Raw genomic sequence first — 24,507 nt, forward strand, 5'->3', positions numbered from 1 at the left:
TAGTTTAACGGTAGGTAAATAGATTATTATTTGTCATAATATTACTTGTGAATATTTTTATTCCAATTTATGAAATTGACTGAATTGATTTCCTCTTTTTGAACTAGTTCAAGAACCAATGTACGCATTTATGTACATGCCTATTATTGCCACGAACAACTATAACTCTCTACATAAACGTCAATTTGACCTACCACACATAATTTTCCAGAAAATGGAGCTACTGCACGTGATAATAAAGTCGGGACCGTCACCGCGACCTTTAGCCTGGTCTCTCGAAGTGTCCCCTACAGAAGCAGCAGATGACTGGCGCCTGCTCCGAGCGTTTGGAGATAGGGACCACTGCAAGAAGCTCTGGGACCTCCGACCAGAGAGGAAACGGAGGAAGGTCCGAGCGCAAAAGGGAAAAGAAAAAGTGTCCTGTTCCACGCAGTTTGCGAATCCTAAACCTGTGGAGAATGGAGAGGTAATTTTTTGTGTATGTTTGTTGGTGTGAATGAGCTAACCGATCTTGTAAAATTTTGTGTAGTGTGAGGTAAAATAGGTAGTGGGATCTACGATTTCATCGCAATGATAAACAAAAAAAAAGTTGAGAATTTTAGATTGTATAATGCTTAAAAATTATAATTATGAAGAATTAAATATAGGATTTCAATCTATAAAAGCATTTTCCACTAATTATTTAAGTAATAAGTATTTAATTAAAGACTGAAGATAAAAGTTCTCTTTATCCTAGATCTTAGCAGGATAATCGTATGTGAGCTAACACGCAAGAGCAACTTTTGTCTCCGCAACTATTTTGTCTCTCCCATCAACTCTATAGGAAGTTACGTCGCTACATGCGCGCACTTTCTTACTAGCCCATAGAGTTGATGGGAGAGACAAAATAGTTGCGGAGATAAAAGTTGCTCTTGCGCGCTACCTGTATGGGGATATTCATTACAAAATAGATCAATACTTAGAATTCAATAAACACTTGTTAAAACAACTCATATGTTACTCATACCTATCGGCTATCACAACAAATACAATATAACCAGATAAGCGATGATAAGAATAAAAGTAGCTTTGTTCGCACTTTCGCAAACTACATGTTTGCACACAATTTATAATCAAAATATAATGTTGAACTAACTATTATTATAGCTATATACACGTATAGAAGCAATAAATTATTATTATTATGAGTCAATTACTACATAGTATAATTTATAAACCAAAGTCGCTTTCTCTGTCCCTTTATCTCTATATCCCTATTAGGCTTAAATCTTTAAAACTACGCATCCGCGGTTTTTTCACAGAACAGTGGTTTTTTAATAGATAGAAGTAATTCTCAAAGAAGGTATTATTTTACAGTTGTATGTTGTTTGCTGGTTAAAAATTATTCAACGCAAACATAGACGAACAAATTGTTATGAAAATTATAAAAAAAAATGAGTCAAGAGAAAAATTAGTCGGGCTTTTCAAATATTTATGAATAATTTTTTGTGCAACAAAATTTTAAATTATAAAATATTGTACCGGGGAAAATATTTACAATATAGAAACCACAGCTCTACTTTGCAAAATAAACATAATTTCAAAATTAGATATGACTACAATAATTATTGAGTTTTGAGAAAATTACTTTTTTAATCCAGAATAAATTAAATTCCAATTAAATCTTATTACAGATGCACGTAGCAATCGGGGAAGGAGTAACGGTGCGGCGCGTGCGCATATCATTCAGAGCAACGCATGCATTACCGCATAACTACTACACTGTCAGGGAACTGACGCTGGCCGCGAGATGTCTCTGCCACGGACATGCTAGTCATTGCAATGTTAACGATAAGGTTGGTAAAATTATAGAGCAATATTATTAAGCGCATATCGATCAGAGCAACATGACTGCTATACTGGCAGGGAACTGATGACTATGATACAAAATTTATCAAATTAGGCAACTTTTCCAATAAGTTTTGTTAAACAAGACTCTTTTAAATTTTTTAAATACTAGAATGTACATCTGTAGAGTAGCATCATTGTTACAAAAATGTTGTAGAAAGCTAATTAGTGGGGAAATATCCCTCCCTATCAACGCAACGTAATGTATCATTGCTAATTAAGTTGGTCAAATCACTCCACCAATCCTTTCTTCCTAAATCCTACATCCTTCCATAATACATTTTAAATGCCATTCCCCATTCCAGGGAGCAAAATGCGACTGTCTCCACGGCACTTGCGGAGGGCACTGCCAGCGCTGCTGCTCCGGCTCCAAGTGGCAGCCGCACCGGCCCTGTGCCCCCTCTGGGGACTGCTCCTGCGGGGAGCGGGGGGAGTGCGCGTTCGATGATACCGGAGATGTGCTGTGTGTTAATTGTACTGTGAGTTGGTTTAAGAAACTGTCAAAAGCATGCATATAGTATACAGCTTGCCTATATCGTATACGATATGTATACCTTCAAAAAAGAGTATACACATCTCTCAAAGGCCGGCAAAAAATCGTAATATTCACTAGCGTTGCAATTGCTTTAATAATTAGCTCTAAGTTTTAAATGAGAATATAGAATTATTTAAACCTTAATTATAATGTATTAAAAGGAAACTGATTTTAAAATTAAATCAATAGCTTTATTGTACAAAGTATCATCAAGGCTGAATTTCTACAAAGTTCCGATGTTTGCATACCCATAGCATACGTCATTCAATTATTATTTTATAAAAATCTTACTTTACCAAAAAAATCTCTATCTTCTTATTTAAAGGCAGTGACTAACTTTCTGACCTTTACTGGTGTCTGTTATCATTTTATGACTCAACCTTTTCGCTCGCTATCTATCAGTGACAATATCATTCATATATCATTAAAACTAGACGATTCATAGTCTGATATTATCTTTTGGACAATATTTAGATTTGCAATTTAATCCTTGAACATGAGCTTTTCCACCGACTCTAAAAACAGAGGAGGTTAAGAACCTGTATTCCTTTTTGGTTTGTTATCTCAGAACTTTCGACTGGGTGAACTGATTTTGATGTTCTTTTTTTTGAAATTTGGTGCCTTCCGGTATAATATGACCAAATAAATTTTATCCAGTTCTGATTATTATATGATGGCGATTTAGTTGTAGTTAAAAATAATTAAACTCTTAAGTTTTTACTGTGGTTTTCAGGATAATCGCGCTGGGCCACTTTGTGATCGATGCTTGGTTGGCTTTTATAACGCGCTCCCTGACGGACCTTGCGTGCCGTGTGACTGCGATCCTGAAGGTTCTGATGGTAAGGATGTTCATTTTAAAAGCAAACAAAACATATTTTTTAAGTGTAGCAAGTTCTTTCAGCTTACTGTAACTTTGGAATACCAACGTCTGATATCATAGAAGTCTTATTTCAGAACAATATTTATAAATTTTTAGGTGAAAACTTATTTTTACATAGAATCGGTCGGGTCATATACCTATGTCGTCAAAACGCATTGAATCTTTTGCTATTTGATAAACTGTTATGAATAGGAGATGGTTCTATGACTGGAACGAAATTTTCTCATGATTAAAAAAAAAGTAAAAAGTCTCGATCAAACAAGCTTCTTTATATTTTTCAGGATCATGTAACTGGGACAAACAGCAGCAGCGTGTCCTCTGCACCTGTCACGCTGGCTTCTCAGGTCCGAAGTGCGAATCATGCGAAGACATTAACGCTGTATTCCCAAACTGTGTGGTGGATGACACCACGCCATCGTGCAAGTGCGACCCCAGGGGCATTGTGGATCCTAGTAGAGTTTGTGAAGACGTTTGTGAATGTAAGGTGAGTAAATTTAAAAGTAAAAAGAAAAATAAAGCTTGATCTCGTTGAATTTGGTTAAGAAACAATTCTATAAATGCCCACATGTTGCTTAATTTTTATTAAATAATTTATAATTGAAACAGCTGAATACATCCGAGTGTTTGCTTTCCACCACAATATAAAGTGAAAATCAAACTCACTCTCAAAGTCTAATGTCATAATCATAACTATAACTATAAAAATACTTTTGTATGGTTATGCTTTCTACACTTGGTTTGAAACTGTACAGAAATTTAAATTTATTTCAATCTTGTGTGAAATATTTTTTCAGGCAAACGTAATAGGCGAACGTTGTGACGAATGTGCTTCAGGATATTTCGGTCTAAGCGCAGATTTAGCAGATGGATGCTTGCCATGTTATTGTTCCCATCTCGCTGAGACGTGTCGCGTGAACCATAGAGCACATATGCACCCTGACGTGAGTATTCTTTAACCCCCAGACTTAAGAACATTGATATTATTGCTAATATTATTAAGGAAAGGTATGACAGAATGACCGGCCTGTCGTGGCAAGAAGTCAAAGCACAAGCCCAAAATCGACGTGACTGGAAAGAGTTTACTGAGGCCCTATGCTCCACGATGAGTTAAAGGAACAATCATCATGACAGAATATATTATATCAAAAATATTAAGAACTAAACAGAACACACGATGAATATTGTAGACAGTAATAAGTTATTATTTTGGTATTAAACGTGGTATGTTCAAAAATTCTATTAAAGCATCGATGGTTACAAATTATAACACAACAATAGAAATAAGACATAAGCGAGGTTCCTTTCCATTATTTTCAAAGTGACTGAATATAAAAGTAATAACTGAATAATTTTGTTTCTGGAGGAAAGGTGGTGTTGCCTATGGGAGAGGCGTGGCTCATCAGTGACGCAGCGCTCAACGAGACCCTGGAGCCTTCAGTGGATGAGCAGGGAAAGCCTTATCTGATTACTTATGAGGTTTGTATGTGGACATAGATTTAAGAATGGCTCTAAACACATGCTTTGGTGAATTTTGTATATAGTGCTTAATTATCTAAATCTATGATGATAGTACTACTACTTTTAATAGGGTTTCGAAACCAATTGCGGAAAAATAATTATTTGTATATTTTTAAAAACTATGTAAGTACTATATTTTTTAAAAATAAATGTTATAATTTATAGTTATTTATTTAACTCAGTAAATTTAAAATTTAATATGCTTGATGATATCATCATATTGGTAGTATTTTTTGACTGCTCAGTTTTTTTCTTCAACAGATAGGTCTTTATCGCAATGAGTCATACGTTAATCGCAATAATGAGAGACCATATTGAAGTAGTTTGTTTAGATTGTAATAAAGAATGATTCATTGTTTTATGACAAATCATAATTAAGTATAAGCTTATTAGATAAGTTTTTGTAAAAGATTGTGGACCCAAAAATACAGGCTGTCCTAGTTTGGGGTCCAAATTTGACATGTTTGTACCTAATGATTTTTGTTTTTTTTTTATTTTTATATTTGATTATATAATTTTCTTAGACTGCGATAAACTGCTCTTATTACAATGAGTGAAATAAATGTTTTTCTAGGTAGAAGGATGGGAATCATTTTACTGGTTGACAAACTCGTTCAGTGGGGAGCAGCTAGAGGCTTATGGGAGCGAAGTCAAAACGAGTATGTACTGGAGCGTGGCGCGAGGAGACACTGGAGGTAGCCCCACTGTAGGGCCTGATGTCATTCTGGTGGCAAATGGTAAGATCATCTGCGTGTTTGAATAAAAGGTGAAAAATAGAGCTGCAACAATAATTTCTCATTTGAGAAAGCAACCAGAAACATCACGAGGTATCTATATTTTTGTGGTTTAGATGTTTTCGTAATATTTCCGGATAAATGACATTTAAATTGTAATTTATTGCATGTTGTTAATTCCAGATTTTATTTCATTAATCATCTTCTAATAAAGAGCTTTTGTAATATTTAGTTTCGATACTTATTGTCACCTTTTCAGATGGCAGAAAACTGACGTACATAAACAGCAGTCACGAGTTCCCCGGTCAGTTGGAACTGAGTGTGGTCCTGGTGGAAGGCAACTGGTACTTGGAGAATGAACTAGCAACCAGGACACAGTTATTGGATGTTCTGAGTGACCTGCGGGCGATTATGATTCGAGCTCATTATCATAATGACCAGGATGAGGTAGGAAGATATTTTATGACGTGATGTATATCCAAGAATATGCCAAACTGCACAGATTGTAGGAATGTTTGTATAATCTTGTGTAGGTATAACTTATCTGTCAAACATGGTTTTGATTTGGTTTTGATACATTTTTTGGTGTTCCTGTTCTATATATTATGACCAAAATTCGGCTGTCCCAGGTGAAAAAAAAATCATTCGGAAGAAAGTTCTTAACTGCTCTATCAGCAATCGAAATGTATTGTACAATCTTATATACTAAATTGTCTTAAATCTTTCAACACAGGTTCGGTTAGAAGGCGTAGAGATCCTCAGTGGGCACACAGCAACAGAAATATGCGCGTGCCCTAACGGCTACGAAGGTTCCCAATGTGCGCAATGTGCGTGGACGCACGTGCGCATCCGCCGCGCGCCCACTGCGCTGCCGGCGTTCGAGTGTGTGCCGTGCGCGTGCAATATGCACGCTGGGTGCGCTAGCGGTGAGCGGCTGCATGTTAATATGATACGAGAGCTAGACGTGGTGGTGGTGGAGAAAATTTAAAGGGAAATCGTTTGATTTTTTCATAGTAAGGTAGCATTTAAAATAAGTGATGTTTTTTGTAGAATATTTTTTTTTTGGAAAATGAGGTAGAGTAAAAAAGTACCAACTCTAATTTATTCTTCTTATTTTGACTTAATATTGGCTTGGGATCAGTTTATGTAGAGTCTACCAGATTTTCTTTTTAAAATTTTACTTTGCATTATCCATAACGGAATGCCAGAAAAAGGTTTAAAAAATAATTTTAGTATCATTACTTTTTAAATTTGCTTTTTAGTTGACGGTCCGTGTGGAGAATGTCAACACAACACAACTGGGCCGCACTGCGAGCGCTGTCTTCCGGGTCATTATGGGAACCCAGTGACGGTATGTAACCACATAATTTCATTTAGAAATGAAAGTTAAATTAAACGATAAAAATATACTCTAAAATATATTACGCTCTCTTATGGCTGGTTCACACTTTGATTAGTGCGAGTGCAAGTGATTAGTGCAGGTGTTTAGTAACTACGTGTGGACAGCGACTGTTTAGTGCAAGTGTTTAGTAGGCTGTGTAGTAAAGTGAATAGAAGCGTGTTCTATTTTTTTGCGAGTGGACTGCGAGTAGCCACGTCCCGCGCGCCCTCCCTCCCCTCACTCGCAGCGTGCCTGCCACTAAACACGTCTGGACAGGAGTGTTTAGTGTTTAGTGTTTAGCGTAGTGTGTAGCGTCGCACGCGGCACGCTTGTTGTTGTACAAAATGGCATTCGCACTAATCACCTGCACTCGCAGTGAATTGGACACTACTCGCACTACACACCTGCACTCGCACTAATCACCTGCACTCGCACTAATCAAAGTGTGAACCAGCCTTTTATAGAATTTTTTGCTAGTGGTTTTTAATCTTATAATAGAATAATAATTTATTTCTACAGGGTGGCTGTAAGCCCTGCGCCTGCCCACTATACGAGGCTAGTAACAACTTCAGTCCGAACTGTGCCCTTGCCGGTGCTGAGGGAGATGACTTCGTTTGTACACAGTGCCCGGATGGGTACACTGGAGATCATTGTGAAACGTAAGTTTAATAACTGACGGATTTTGTATAAACCGTCTCGTCTTCATATCACGCTATTGAAAATAGAATTGTTTTTTTTTATAATGTACTTTTCCCTTTGCTTGATTTCTTGTTTCGAAATTCGACTCTATCATGCTACCAACTCTCTCCCATGTCTAATTCTTCTAGAGGACTACTTCAACCGTATTAGTTTTTATTATTATTAGCACCTTAAAGTATAAATTAATACGATTAATTACATTTTAATGTTATTTATATATTATATTTATCACATTTTGTAAACTGGAGGCGGGACGATCAGCTGGTTAAACATCATTTACTAATTTTTCGTTTCTTTGTCTTTAGCTGCGACTCCGGCTACTGGGGGTCTCCCACGACCCCGGGCGGGTCGTGCGTCCCCTGCGCGTGCGGCGGTGGGCCGTGCAATGTGGAAACCGGCGCGTGCCTCGTGTGCCCGCCGCACACGGAGGGCGAAACCTGCGATCAGTGTCAGGTATATATTTCTGAATTCTTTATCAAGCGTAAGTAAGTTTAATGAAAATTCATTTGTAGTGTTGTGACTTGTGTGGCGGAAATATTTTAAAGTCTGTTTAAATTGTGTCTCTAGACTCTATGCAATAAGTTCTTGTGAAGCTGTCTACCTATTTCTTTATTATATCCTAACTTTAACAATAGTAATGATGATGATGATCATCTCAACTTTATAATTCTGTTAATTATATCGGTTATCTAGTATTTTCAATCCTTACAAAATCTTACAACATAAAATTTCTCCACCAAATAAAGTTTTTACAGTTCAGTTATTTAAATAAGTCCAGTTGTATGTTTAACAATTACTTATCCGCCATAGGAGGGCTACTACTCCTTGATTGAGGGGGGCGCGTGCTTGCCGTGCGAGTGCGGGCGCGGTGCGCTCTCGAGCGCGTGTGATGTGCGCACCGGAGCATGCGCCTGCGCACCAAACTGGACGGGCCGAGCGTGTGACAGCTGCTCTAGTGGATATGGGGGTACATAATTTATAAGATGATTTTTATGTAGAGGATTTTTAATTTAGTTTTTAGTTTAAAAATAAATATTCTGATAAATGTTTTAGGTTTTGATTACGCGTGAGTTATGCTTTAGGTACTAATGCGTTTATAGAATATGGATGTATGTATGTTTTAAAGTTTAAAATAAGATAAATTGCTTTAAGTTTTAATCGTGTTTGGTGGGGTAATAGATGATTCTTGCAGTTAATATGAATGCGTTAATAATTTCGTTATAATAATCACATTATAATCGTTCATCGATCATCCTATGCGTTGAAAGCACAATTTTTACTCTTCACTTTTCATTAATTCAGTTTTTCGAACACACATATTATATCATAATATTTACTATAATAGATGTAGAAGCCGGTTGCCCAGCTTGCCGGTGCGGTGTTGCTGCGCTAAGCGGCGCGTGCGACCCCGCAAGCGGTCGGTGCGCGTGCTCAGCCGGAGCCGAACCGCCCCGTTGTGATACGTGTCGGTTGGAGTACTGGGATCTGAGCGCTGATGGCTGTAGAGGTGAGTGTTTAGTGGTAGAGTTTAGTATGAGAAGCAGTAATAATGTACCTATATTTTGTCTTGATCTCTTGATGGAAATGCATTTTATAGTTTTAGACTTTGAGATAAAGCACTAAAGTTCCACTTTTATTAACTTTTCAATTGACTTTGTTGAACTGATGTGTTTTGCTATGGTGGGTATATTATATTTATGACTCGTAACAAATATTTGGAAATTCATCCGGTTTATAATTTTGTGGTAAGTGTATATACTTTTTCTATAATATGTAATATAGTTTTAAATCGTGAGAACTATAAATGAGATTTAGATTTTAGAGAGAATGTGGCAATTTTTTTTTTTACTTATAACGCGGTCAATTTAGACAATAAAAATGGTAGTAATGTTACAAAAATTTACTGAAAGACTTTTAAAACTTTATTTGCTATTGTAAAAAGATCGTAGACCTCAGCTCTTCACAAATTTGGCTCTACGATAATTTTTGGTATTTAAAATGCCTATTTTGACCGAACAGCTAAAGCTGATGTTCAAATTATTTATAATTAAATTGGGAGAGCAACATTTATCTCGCAAATAAAGATTATTGTTCATATCTGCTTTCCGTAATAATAGATAATATTATAAGCATGATATGTTTTCAGGTAGCTACTGCTTCAGTTGGATAAATATGAATGTAATTATAAAACAATACAATGTAACTAAGGAAAATATAAAACAGCACACATTACTTTTCTGAAAACAACCATAAAAGATATGAATGTAATTATAAAACAAAACAATATAAGGAAAATATAAAACTCGTTACTTCTTCCCTGAAAACAACCGTAAAGGATCTATACAAATGGCTTTATACGATGCGCGATTACGAAGACCACGCGCGCCGCGGGCGCAAACTACTTCAACAATATAAAACAAACATCAATACAACACACATTGAGCCATCACAATTGTTTAGTAATAACAAAATTGCGTGGCAGTGCGCAATTTACGTAATGTGGGGCCACCAAGGAGCCGCCTGGGGCCAGTCTAGGTTAGACCTAAGTTATTTTGCATGATCTTGAACCTTTGACATCCGGTTTTTGATCTATTATGTCTAGCTGGCCGCTGGCTTCATCTTGTACTGGATATAAAACTATTTTGGATATCTGCAAAACAACCATTTTTATAGCTTAGATTAGAAAATGTAACATACCTAAAATAAAAGCTTCGTTTATAATAATATGAGCTTTCCTGTAAAATTAAATGAATAATGTTCATCAACTCATTCTAAAAGTGAATCATGGTGTTGTATAGTTTTTAGTCTACACAATAAACACCAATCATCCAACAACATAATCAAAAACATAAATAATTCCTCACCCCTTATATTATGCTCACACTTAGCGCTTACACCGTAAATAACGAATACAACAATAAACATGCCCGCTTGTGTATCAAATGCTCAAATTTATAAACCTCTGGCTTGTGTCTTTATTTGCTCTTATAAATTTATGGACCAAGCGTTGTAACAATGAGCATCGTAATGCAAAATGCAGTTATTAAGATAATATTATGAAGAATGTTCTTGCAACTATGGTAGGAAATAATTTTTAGAATTAAAGTAATTCTAATAATATCAAAAATTATTGTGCATTTTACACTAAAATATAATTATTGAATTTTCAATTCAATTTAATACTAAAATATATTATTTTAAATTTTTATACGTTACGTATAAAATATATTATTTTAAAGTTTTATACGTACAAAAAAACCCTCTAAGTATTCTTACTAGATGTAAGAATACTTAGAGGGTTTTTTTTTTTGTTAAACTTGGTAATTACTGAAACGATTCTGTCAGTATCATCGACACGCAAATTTACCCTACAAATTATATAGGCGCATTAAAATTATCCACAATTTTAATTCAGGCGCTATAAATATTATTAAAAGTGCAATAGAATGCTATGATAAAGCGGATAAATTATAATTAGACATATTATAATATTAAAATATTATTTAATTACTTATTTCTTCAAAATTTCTCAACATCTTAAGTATGAGCTAGAAAATTTTGAACGAATGTTAACCTTTAGGTCCAACATTGCGTTTGGACGCAACGTTAGACCTAAAGGTTAACATTCACTATTACGCTTCCAATTCAGCCGATCTCTTATCGAAATCACTTCATGCGAAGTACATACACACCTCCTTTCATAAGTTTACTATATTACCAAATCATACTTAATTCACCATAACACAACCTACTGCCAACATCAAATGATACTAACAAGAATTAACTGTTAAATAGGTTTCAAGTTAGTCGCCTGCAAGTCTAGTACGCGCGAGACGCCCCAGGCTATTATTAGCGTTCCTAGATTTGTAACCAACTCATTAGTATCGCTCTTTGATAAATTATTAACGCAACCACCGTTATGGGACCTAATTAATAATCTGTTTGAAGTAGCGCTCGATATCGTCTTGTTTTCTAGTAGTGATATTATTTTAAGTTCTGAATTTGTTAAAGTAATAAATCTTAAGAAAAGTCTCGAAGAAGTACTCATTAACTTCTATTCAAAGTTTTGTATGTCTGTTTTTTTTCATTCTGATAGACTAAATGAGATTAATCAAAATTAAATTAACTGGTGTAAGGATTCCGGAGGTAACTCTCACATATGTACGGTCTAATTACGGAATTCCCTTTTCTCTTATAAATAATATTTCAGGACAATTTTGACACACGGCACGATATGATCCCATACTAAGCTTTCGCTTGAGTTATGGAAACCAGCTGGCTGATAAACATACATATATAATTTTAAATAAATACTTATATAGATAATTAACACCCAGACACAGAGCAAACATTTATGTTCATCACACAAATATTTGCCCTGGATGGGAATCGAACCCATGACCTTCTGGGTTGGAAGGCAGGGTCACTCCCAACTAAGTCACCCGGTCAATCAAATTAAAAGATACTATATATTTCAGGTACGTAATTAAATAATGCCAAAGCGCTCCCGAAACCCAGTTAAAATTCCTTGACGTGCAATTAGAAGGTATCCATAGCTAATTACGAATTACTAATTAACAACAAATTTATTAGGAACATTAGAATCGCTAATTACATTCTTCGTTAGTGAAACAATGCAGGGTATCTAAGTGTCTAATCGTAAGGTTCCAGTTAGTACTTTGAACTAGGTTTGCACTAACATCTCGTTTTATTGACTAGCTTTAAGCCCTGGCTTCGTTTGAAGTGAGACAAAAATATCCAGTGGTATGAGATATCGAACTAACTGAATCGATATTATTATAATAAGTTCTTGACTATTGAGTAACAGTCAAAAATATGTATTGTGTAAGTAGTTTTTACGTGACGTAAAACCATGAAACAGAAACCTGAAACTCATGACTTTGCAAACACTTCATACTCGAATAACATTACCCTGTTTCTCCCAGTCGGTTAATAAATGTAAAACATGACTTCCTGAAGTATTATCCTTACTAGACGAGTATTGAGTTACTGGCGTGATTACTCAAAATTGTCGAGCGGTTCACGGTCGTTGGTTGTATTATGTGCTCGGATTTCAGCCGTTTTCAAGGACTTATTTCGCGCTGATATTTTATCCTTTTTGGAAAAAATACTTTGTAGCTGGTATCTAAACGTTATTGTAATGATGAATTATATTTCACTAGCCGATTCCCCGGCTTCGCCTGGGTTAGAAAAAAATGTAGAGCCTACCTATTAGGTTTTTATTTCAGTAAAGATGTTACATGTTTAAAATCAAATTGAAAATCGTACTAAAATAAACGTTATTTTTTTTTAATTACTGAGATATGAAAAAAATAATATTATGATGATTACGCCAAAGATTTGATCCCGTCTGTCGTTCTTAATCTAATTTCCTAAAGTAAAGACAGTTCCTTAGTTCCTAAAAAACGTAATGTAACTACGACCAAAAGTATTTTCTAAAAATCTCAGTACTGGCTAAGCAATTTGCGATAAAACTTTAACGATAAGGCTTGTTCCGCGCAGTTTTATCACGACGAAGGACAGGTGGTCCGGCCACCCACCCCTTATCAAATGTTATCAATCAGTTGAGGAGATACCGACTAATTAGTGGACAAACAGACATGCCTTAGAATCGTGACGTAAATGTGAGAAATAGAACGTTACGGCCCAATTAAATCGCGATTTTTTTCGGTGCATAATTTTCCTATGATTTTAGACCTGCCGCAGAATGAATAGCACTAGTAAATAAGAAATAATTATTATTAGGTATACAATTTATTATATTGTTTTTTTCATAATATAAGTCCAAAATATGTATGTATATACTATAATTTGTATCTACCAAAAAATCTAAAATAATGTGTGTTGAGTTAGGCAATTATAATTTTATTATTACAATAAATGTTTCAAAAAATAGTTCGTGATTCAAGAGATGATAACATTATTTGAGTCAACTTACTTGACCCTAAATTTAATTGAAGCGAAAAGTGACAGATTCAAACCAAGCAACTTAATAAAGCTCAATTTAAAAGCTCTTTGTACAAATAATAATAAATTGAACACGCGTTATACTCAGTGTAATTTGATTATATAAACCATCTTCATACGTATATTATATTGGTATATTGATCAATATTTTGGTTAAAAATTATTGAATCGTTAGAAATTTGTAACATTCACGAACTACATTCCCAATTTTTGGTGAAAAAGTATATTTAAAAGCTCTTGCAAAAGTTCACTTAGCTTGAATAGTACATTAATAAAAAGTTTGTAGTTATAATTTTAATTAATTTTGGTATAAACGTAAGATGTAAATTTTTTTCTTCCAAGTATCTAGAGATATGTATTTTCAAAAGACAAAATAATTTTAAATCGCATTAGAAACGACGAATATAAAAAGTAACAAACATACAACACACTTAAGTTTTTTTGAAGTTGGTTAATTAAAATGCATATAAGGTGCCTACACTTAATACATCGTAAGTGATACAGAGTGTTCCTTTATTACAAAATGTGTTCCCATTCAACAAATACATGACGACTCCATTCATTTAACTGTACGCGCATACACACGTAGTCCCCACATGCACACGTGATTCGCTGCATTATCAGCGAAGGAATTTGCAAGCGGCCGCTCCAATTAGTGTAACTGTTGTCCCTACATAATATAAACGAGTTTGACACTTAATAAAATCGTCAATTGGGTCGGTTAAAAAGTTTAACCTGGGACTGGTAGTTGGTACAAGCGTGGTAAGTGGTGATCCAGTCATGAGCAGACTGGCGGAGGGAGCGTACGTGCCGCTCGTTCTGTTTTTCCTGACGAGATCGCGGCGATTTAGTTAACACTAATATATAGGCTGCTTTAATTACTCCATTTGTAATAAAAAAGTGGTAAAAAAATTGGTAAACAATAAATGTTCAACCGTAACCCGGATCGGATAAAAATAGTGATGTGCATATCTTGACATGATGTCGAGTGGATAGTGTTAGCGATGTGCCCCTAAAATGCGGTGGTTATTTCTTTTGGCTGCGTTGGTTGTGGTGGTGGAGGGGGCTGGGCCTCGGCGGTGCGCTGGGAGGTTGGCCAGGGAAAGATTGAAGGCAGCAGAGAAGATAAGAGATAAGAGATTCTATATGTTGTGCTGCGCGCCCTCGTGCGCGCCGCAGAGACGGCCGCGACCGACCCTTACCACGCGGAAGTATCAGCCCTTCCATAAAACTTGGTACGGGTTGAAGCATGGTACGTTTAGAGATAATTATTTTAATAGTTGCATTTCACAAATATTTTTTTAAGACAGACATAAAAATAGGCTATTTCCTAGAGCCAACAATTAAACAAAAGTATTAGTTTATAAGATAATGCATATAGATACATTTTAGGAAATTATCAACTCATTGGAAATAACATTCACGACTGCATTGCTATGTCAAGTGTCATTGAAGAATATAATATTGCTATCGAGCGTATCACTCGAAACATCTGTATATTGACGACTCTACATGTTTATGTACCAATCTAGGCTAGTCTAGGTAGAAATAAGTATCATGATACTTATAGAGTGATATGGTAGATGAGTCTTGATAAACAAACATATTATTATTTTACAATCAATTTCAGGAAAGAAAAATAAGTACTAACATCGAACTCTACATCAGTTAAAATAGCATAATAAAATAAAAAAAATCACAATTTATGTTATCATTATGACATGTGAGAATTTAAATAATGAAATTATTTTTTTATCTTTTTTTGGAGATTTTGCAAATTAGTTTTATAACTAAAAACAAAATTTAGATATTGAGTTATAAAATATGTTCGTTAAATCGTGTAAAAACAATTATAATACCTATACCTCACGACACCATTAGACTGAATAGCCTTGTCATTTACTTGGATAGATTTTTTACAACATAAAGCTGTAATTTAGTCGAGCATTCCGAATTGAATGCAACAAAAACAATAGCGTGGGAAATTTAACTCAAATTTTATAACTTATTGGTGTTAACTATTGGATTTTGTATCGTGATTAAACCTAATGGTTGAATTTTAGAAATTGTAAGTTCTAAAATAATCATTGGCCTATTTAATCTATGCGACAAGAACCGAACAGACGTTTTAAAAAAAATAACAATAATAAGGTATTATTAAAGAATCAGTTCGTGCTTTTCATTTCCATATTAATAAATATAGTTTTATCTGTGTAAGTTCACAAAATCAAACTTTTTTTATTATAAGCGATTGCAATCAAAACTTAAACCTTAGAAATGTTTTCTAATTGTTTGCATATCCCTCAGAAATAATACATATACACAAAGTCCGAATTGTTTTATTTTGAAACGCCTCTTGAAGATAACGATTATGGTTATTTATTGGTAAATCCCAAAGAGAGTTATAGTATTTCGCTAGTATATAGCAAAAATCCACGTTGTCCTTATAATTTTAAAATTATAGTAATTAAGCGCAGAGTAATGAGTGCTTTCAGATTAGTCAGTATGTCTTCATAACTAGAATTGCAGATGTATCATTACATTGGTATCTCGATTACTGTATTACTCTGTAATTCAAACCAATCTAACATTTATTTTATTAAAAACATGTTACTTTGTATCGATTCTATCCTTGGCCATTTATTTGAATGCTGTGAAGGAATGTCGACAGGAAAAATATTTTGATCCGCTCATTGAATAGAAAATGGAATGCTACCTTAGAAAAAAATACTAGAATCAGGTTATAATCAAAATTCGAGCTTTCTCTGCAAGCTTTTCACCTGTATTCTGTTACGCATATTGTTATATACTTTTAAATACTTTTAAAACAAAATTATATTATCTGATGTTTTTTACAGATAGGAATGCTCTAAAATATCTTCATGTAAATACAAAAACAACTATATATTCTACTAGCTTCCGCCCACGACTTTGTACGTGCATCCCCGTTTTTCCCCGTTCCCGCAAGAATTTCGGGAAATCTTTTCTTAGCGGATGCCTACGTCCTAACATCTACCTGCATGCTAAATTTCAGCCCAATACGTCCAGTGGTTTGGGCTGTGCGTTGATAGATCACTATATCAGTCACCTATGTGGGTCACCTTACCAGTACGTAAGATGACCCACATCGTATTAGTATAGAGATATGATAATGCCAATAATTGTACTACACAGAGCTTCCGACTTCCGTTCGTACTAAATAAAACGCGATAATAATATTAAATATACTAATCCAGTCGTATTGTTCCTTCAACTTGAGGTTAGGTTTTAAATATAACTTTTTTTTAAATACTTACGACAAACTTTCGACCATTTTCAACTGATATTGGCTGAAATAATTCAAATTCAAATTCGTTTATTCAATCAAACTTAACCTAACCTTAGAGCTAAATACATTAGGTGTTGTACATATTATGTTTAGTGATAGGTATGTATCAATCATCGGTTCGAGACTGGCATCTTTGCTAGGTTACCGAGAAGGTGACCAAGATGACAGTTCCTTCCCCATATAATGTATGTAAATATAAGTACATTGTAAAACATGTATTTTCCTATCTATGGAAAACGTGTCAAATTACTTATATTACAAAACTGACGCTTCATTTTATCATAAAACCAATTAAAGCATTTAAAAATATAAATAACCATTTACAAAACAACAATAAATTTTATCGCAAAATAATATGTTTTTTTACCAAAAGCGGAACAATCTAAATGAATGAAACTTCTAAAACAACGTAAACTCGTATTTTTATGAGCTTATCGCACGAAAAACGATTTTTATGTTAATTTTTTGGTACATTCATGCACGAAATCTTTTATGATAAAAGTTTTATTACAGGCGCAATTTGTTTGCCTTATTGAGAATTAGTATGAGACAATAAATAAAATCAGCGGAAATTCTTGTAGTTTTGAAAATCGCTTCAGTTATTCTTTGTGTTATCTAGATAAATATAAAAAAATCCTCAAGGATAATAAAGGATTTTAATATGCAGTTATAATCACTTCATATACATACTACGTTTTAATTAATTTAAAACAAATTTATTAATAGTGTGTAAGTAGAGATCGTCCATTATAAACAACTTACATTGAATCTTATAAATTTTCTATCAGTCTGCATTTTTCGATATTCCTTTATATCAGCCGTGCGGAGATAACAAGAAACACACATAATAATTTATTTATAAATATACGATACGAATAATACAAAATAATATAGTATATTCTACGCGACTATACATTATATATTTATTTAAAAAGGAAACTAAGTTAAACATATAAAAATATTAGAAAAAAAATGTAGTATCTTCAAAGAAAACTTCAAAGTTTTTCATAATTTGCCATAAATAAGCGCGACTGTACCCACATTACAGGAACGATTTTTTACGCGAATCAAAAAGCAAATTATGTTCCAGAATCCATATCGACCTTTACATATTCGAGCCGTGATTTAGGGTTGTCACGTACGCGCTCTTGTTAACTTTAAGCACAGCTTTAAGCTTAAGAGTCTATAAATGAGATGATCATAAGCACTCTTTTATTTAATAAGTTGGCTTATTTTATTAAGTGAATTTGAATTTGATGAAAAATGTTTTCTATATTTTACCAGTATAACATCGTATAGAATAAAATAAGGCTAGTTTTAGATTCAGAGCATCAATAGGTAGTTCAAGGCAAGTATCTTGTCCTAGTTTCAGTTGGTTTTTCAAATCGTTAGCCGGAAATACTGGCATAATATCTATATCTTTCAAAGAAGCTTGTTCTTTTCTTGTATCTTTAGGCAACCCTATATTATAAGATCTTGCTATCTGTCCACCGGTCGTTGACCCAAAGAATTTGTGCCGCTGCCAAAATCATTCATACTGGCTTGATAATTCAGACGAGGTTATTAGAACGGGGTTTAGATAAGCTGTGACCTCATCCATTGAATAGGCGGGTCGTTCATTTTATTATAAACTAGCTTACCGCCCGCGGCTTCGCCCGTTTTGTCTAAAACCTAATAAATTATATACTAAAACCTTCCTCTTGAATTACTCTATCTATTTAAAAAAACGCATCAAAATCCGTTGCGTAGTTTAAAAGATTTAAGCATACAAAGGGACCAGAATAAACAACAGCTTAAGTTCATATAGCAAAATATTGATGTACATACCTACTATACAATCTTTTGACCATTAGAGAGGATGTCGGTAAATAATATCATTTTGAATTATATACCTACTTTAGAAATTTATACTGTCTAATATCTTACACGTAAAAATGTGTTCAGTCCCCGATAGTTATACAGACTACCTAACGAAATAATACGTACAGGAAGAATACGCATAATCTTTTAACAAATCCTCGGTTAAAAGTGTTCAATAATTTAATTACTCGAATACAGGTACATTAACATCAATCACGTACCATTCTTTTATGACAGACCTCAAATCGTTACCAAGAAACTAAACAATTAATTACAATACGAATAAAAAATAATAAAAATATCATTCACATTCGGCTCGCGAAACTATTTTTTACTACACGACAACAAAAACTAGTTTGGATGTATTTGGTATGAATCAAATATATTTTTGGAGATAACAACAATTCTTGACTTCCTTATACGTTTTGTACTGACAGCGCGAGTGCTTAAATTGATGAACAGCTTAAAAACAATAATTAATTGCTTTTTAAAAGCACGCTTATTCTAGGTGATGAAATCATTACCTTGTTTTTTATTGGTGCCCGGATTATGTAGGCCTATTTCTTAATTTAGCATTTAGATTATAGTAATTTAATGTAATAGCCCAGTTATATTTGCTTTCGTATCTTTATAATTGATAACCAAAAACATGATAATAAAAATATACATAGATAAAAATCTATACTAGTATTATAAAGCTCAAGAGTTTGTTTGTTTGAACGCGCTAATCTCGGGAACTACTGGCCCGATTTGAAAAATTCTTCGGTGTTATATAGCCCATTTATCGAGGAAGGCAATAGGCTATATTTCCTCACGCTAAGACCAACAGGCACGTAGTAATGCGAGTGAATCCGCGGGGAACAGCTTGTAAAATAATAAAGAAACCATTATACTTAACTGCTCATAGGAGCGCGGCACATCTACAAGTAGGTACATATTTAACAGGCTTAATTATTTTAAGTCATTTTTTTACCTATCGTGACTTTCTAAGCATCTAAATAATTAGGTTAAATTATTAGATATATTTCAAAGTTCACTAAGTCAGCCAGTTACATACATGCTTCCAAAAAATATCACAAACATCGCTTATATTATACTTAATCTCCTTTCCTCTTCAATACTAAGCTATCTTAAGTTAGTATCTAGTAACTTACGCAAATAGCAAAGGTTAAGCTTTTAGCCTAATAATTGAAAGTGTACTAAACACAGCCTCTCGACTTTAAACATAAATCAATGTGGTTCCCACGGTAGGTAAATCTTCTTATGTATTTATTGCACATAAAAAAGTTACCTCGAATATTAACTAAACGTTCTATTAGATTTTACATAAAAAGGTGTGATCGTGTCTGATGAAGAGAAAATGTAGAATCGTTTTGTAAATTCGATATGTATCCAACATATTGTTTACGGAAATACATAGGGTTGCCACGGTAATGAAATTTGTATATTTTTAATTTTTCTGAGCGCTATTTAATTTTTCTTTATTTATAACTGGTTATGAACAAAATAATAAAAAATAACATATTAATATCGTTATAGGTGTTCAAAGCGTCACTGGTAGGTGAAGGTAACGTTATATTAAGCAATCTATACCTGACAAATAAAACAGGCTTAAGTGCACGTGCACATATTAATAAAAATGCAAAACAACATCACAGAGAATTATTACAGCACTGATACTATTACCTTAAATTGAGTGCAAAAAGTAGAACAAAATGTGGGCAGCCCTATAATTCACTCGTAGCAAAACCGGTGCGACCAGCCGCTGGCCGAGCCGAGTAAACGATTGAACGGCACTATTTATCGATACAGCACATCACTAGTGATGCATTGTTTCGAACATATTGGTACGTCGATAAGTTTGGTAGCTGATCTTACTGTATACTTGTCGTGTGATGACTACATCTTCTAGATTTAATGCATAATTTATCTATTTCTTCCGTTTAATTAAGGACATCTCATAAGAAAAGTAGTTAACAAATTGCAAAAGTAAAAAGTGGGACAATTAAAACAAAAAAACAAATTCACATTATTAATGCTATTTATGCTTTCGTGAAATGTATACGTAATAAAAAGAAACATGCGGCTGTCTCTTTTTTTTCCTTTAGGAAAAACAGGGATGCTGTAAATAAGATAATGATTAAACATCATTAAAATACAGTTAATTACACAAGACACGCGTTACTTGGAGAAGTTTTTAATGTAATTAATAAGTTTTTTAATGAAAGTACGCATTTTTTTTCATAATTACAGTCGGTAGATCAAAAGGGATTATAGTGTCCCTATGACACAATATAAACACGTTGAGATCTAGTAATTTCTTATATGTGGTTATTTATCGTATAACGTCATAATAATAGCGAATAAGTACAATAATTTTTGTTGCGTAGGTACATCAGCTGTTCGTTTTGAGTAATTTACCGGATTATACCTCACATCACATATCATAGCATTATTATATATTCTGAATAAATGCATCTTCTTTAAGATCAAGAGTACAGTAATTAATTTATTATCTTTCACAATTTTACTCAGTAAGTATATATCGATCCACTCTAAGATCAAAGTCATGGAACGCAAGCTTTCAGCCCACGCTTTTGATAATTTTTATTACTTGTTCATGATGTCATAACTCAATTACAATGTTGATATTTGTTGTGTGATAACCGTAATTAAATAGTAAATTAGACTGTACATCTTTATAGCTAAATTTAATGTTGAAGTTCTTAGATTAAAACATTAATTCTGTCTTTAAATTCTATACTGCTTTCAGATTTTATTTATAAGAACAACTGCATTAAAATAGGTATAGAGTTCTGTGATCTTCTCAGCAGACGCTGCGTTTCGAACCGGTGGTCCCTTATAACTTTATAATATTATGGCGATTTCAAAGAGCATTAAAAAAAGCCAAGTTGTACATTCGATGATTCATTTTGAGTTTCTCAACCACAAAAACAGTTATTTTTCCATTTAGACTATTTCAGAGACTTTAAAAGGCTTCAAAAATGGTACATCTTTTCCAAATAATTCGTGAATTCCTCACAAAGCCAGCATTGATCCCAGTGGGCCGACGACCTCACGTCGGGAGGTCCTGTACCATTTTTTCTCGCTTATCCATCGGATCGCTCCTTTGTTGTGTGATTACTTTAAAATCACCGTGACCCCATCTGACCTCGTGTAGGGCTGCGATGCAAAAGTGATTACACAACGGGCATTGGCAGTGTTCTAAACGTTTTCAATAATTTCTTTGTCATGAAGTAAAAAATGTACTTAACTTAAACATTTGACGTGTAACATACTATGCTTTTCGTGAAAAAACTCACAAGATTTTTATTACTTATTCGTATTAGCACAGTAGACCTAAATATATGCTTAAAAGTAATTTATAAACCTAAGAGCAGCATGCATGAGCATGAGCAGCATGTATTTAAAATCAAGAAGCATCATTAAGTTTGTTTTCAAATTACAACTACTACATAACACAAATTTTTAATAAAAAATATTTATCGTGTGACAGCCCTACCCAGGTCACGGTTGAGCGGGACATATGAATGAGTCCTTTACGCGCACTTATTGAATTATCGCAAGAACAACATGCCTTTATTCGCAGCCATCCTGCGTCTATGTGCAAACTGCAACAGTGCTATCTTTGTATGTTTGTTTAGTTGTTACACGGGAATGGATATTGAAGCCTGAAAAAGATAGTGGAATGTAGTGGGAAAACGGATTACTGCTCAAATGTGGGAATACGAATTCTACTATTAAGCTTGAAGCACCTATCTATAGATAGCTGTAATAATATGTAACATTATAGAATTTTGTTTTAGAAACAATCCACACTTAAAATTATAAATGCGAAAGTACCTAACTCTCTCTGTCTGTCTGTTACTCAATCACGCCTTAACTACCGAACCAATTTGCATGAAATTTGGTATAAAGATATTTTGGAACCCGAGAAAGGTCATAGGGTAGGTTTTATCCCGGAAATCCTACGGGAACGGGTTTTTCTTTGAAAACGCGGGCGAAGCCGCGGGCGGAAAGCTAGTAGAAAATAAGTGGAAGTAAATTATACACACTTATTACACATATTTTACGTAGAGTGTAGGTTTCCAGATGGCTTAATATAAAGTAGAACTTTTTGGGCCTTGGACATTGTGGTTGTTACCTAGAAAACAAACGTTTTCCTTTACCTGATTTGATACAAGATGATGGTTTGGATATTAAATTAAAAATGAAAATATTACATTCTTTCCACACGCATATCAACTTTCGAACAGTTAAATTAAACGCTAAACCAGCATTGCTCGTAAACATACATAAACGTCATTAATAAATCTCCATCAACAAAAGCATCACGTAAATCTCAAGTTAAACCATTTCAATTAAGTTAATTCGTAATGAAACGAAACGAGAGACGGCTAACCTAGATTGCCTTGACTCGCAGGTCACGGTTAAACGTCTTAATAGCCAATAATTTAACAAAGCGCTTGTAAATCCTTAAATTATAGCTTTTTTGCGATATTACCATAGCATTCATTGTTATTAGTCTTCGCTGTAGGTAAATTGAAAACATGCAAACGATTTATTATTATATATTAGCAAGGATATGAAGTTTTGCATTTAATAATGGGCTTGATGATTTTGGGATGCTTAAAAGAAATTGAGTTTGAGTTAAATACACTGATTAAGTAGTACTTGGAATGTTACGTTAATGTTAATTGCAGTGGGCTTAACAAAAATGCCATGTTTGTTAGGATGAAAAGCTTGTTTCATTTTCACGCAAAAATATCAACTGATATGATTGGATTCACAATTCACATATACTGCAAATATGCACATATAAAATTGAATAACTGATAAAAGCGTCGAGCTTTGAACAAGTGACAAATTTTAGAATAGACAAAAAAAGGATCTCGAAGAAGGCTACGTTTCCAGTAAAATAAAATTAAGCTAGGTAAAATAAAGTATGGAGACTATTTGGTACTGGTAATTTAAATGGTAAGGTTGGAAAGCATGTCACAAAGGTTAGAAGAATACCATAGAGCCATTTAAGTCATAGACCAGGGCACTGTATTGTGTTAAATTTGAACAATACTCACACATACATGGCCTTTGTCGGTCGTGTCACAGGGTCTTTGTCTCAACTTTCACTCACACTAATGATTGCGTGTCTAATATTAATAGGGTTGCCAGCTGCTAATTTTCGAGTTTAGTTGTTGATAATTTATTTATTTCGTTGTATTTCACGTTTATTAGAGAAATAAAGTAAATTGTTCCGTGTTGTAGAGTACATTATAATTGAGTGAACTTATTTATTAAATAGAATATTTTCTACAAATAACACACATTCACATGAATGTTAATATTACTATGTTGTTTCTAACCTGCTACATTTATTCAATGACCATAATAATATTGCAATGAGCTTATTTGTAAAGCATGTAATTTAAATTTATACTAATAATTGTATTACTAGCTAAAATTTAAATACGTGTTATTTTGTACATTTCCATATATCTTTACTTTCTATACTATCTAATATTGTATTGTAAAGCTGAAGAGTTTGTTTGTTTGTTTGAATGGGCTAATCTTGTGAACTCCTGGTCTGATTTGAAAAATTCTTTCGGTGTTAGATAGCCCATTTATCAAGGAACGCTAAAGGCTACATATCTACTCGCTGAGACCAACAGGGGCAGA

The 24,507-nt window shown here is 33.9% G+C and overlaps 2 protein-coding genes across 2 annotated transcripts in view; both read left to right on the forward strand.

Moving 5' to 3' along the window:
• The window catches only part of LOC123705951 (laminin subunit alpha-2-like), a 29,723-nt gene extending 18,615 nt beyond the window's left edge, over positions 1-11,108 (forward strand). Inside the window, exons 4-19 of the mRNA XM_045655072.1 lie at positions 212-466; positions 1,674-1,835; positions 2,193-2,366; positions 3,156-3,261; positions 3,584-3,786; positions 4,097-4,243; positions 4,671-4,778; positions 5,395-5,557; positions 5,814-6,001; positions 6,288-6,480; positions 6,817-6,905; positions 7,455-7,594; positions 7,940-8,087; positions 8,445-8,601; positions 8,980-9,141; positions 11,050-11,108. Of these exons, the coding sequence (XP_045511028.1) occupies positions 212-466; positions 1,674-1,835; positions 2,193-2,366; positions 3,156-3,261; positions 3,584-3,786; positions 4,097-4,243; positions 4,671-4,778; positions 5,395-5,557; positions 5,814-6,001; positions 6,288-6,480; positions 6,817-6,905; positions 7,455-7,594; positions 7,940-8,087; positions 8,445-8,601; positions 8,980-9,141; positions 11,050-11,108 (2,454 nt within the window). The remainder of the gene's footprint in view (positions 1-211; positions 467-1,673; positions 1,836-2,192; positions 2,367-3,155; positions 3,262-3,583; positions 3,787-4,096; positions 4,244-4,670; positions 4,779-5,394; positions 5,558-5,813; positions 6,002-6,287; positions 6,481-6,816; positions 6,906-7,454; positions 7,595-7,939; positions 8,088-8,444; positions 8,602-8,979; positions 9,142-11,049) is intronic.
• A 3,325-nt stretch (positions 11,109-14,433) lies between these two features.
• Positions 14,434-24,507, forward strand: part of LOC123705952 (laminin subunit alpha-1) — a 73,751-nt gene continuing 63,677 nt past the window's right edge. The window contains exon 1 of the mRNA XM_045655073.1: positions 14,434-14,874. Within this exon, the coding sequence (XP_045511029.1) occupies positions 14,640-14,874 (235 nt within the window). The 5' untranslated portion in view covers positions 14,434-14,639. The remainder of the gene's footprint in view (positions 14,875-24,507) is intronic.

The sequence above is a fragment of the Colias croceus genome, chromosome 3, assembly GCF_905220415.1.
Source record: "Colias croceus chromosome 3, ilColCroc2.1".
In the NCBI taxonomy this organism is placed as follows: Eukaryota; Metazoa; Arthropoda; class Insecta; order Lepidoptera; family Pieridae; genus Colias; species Colias croceus.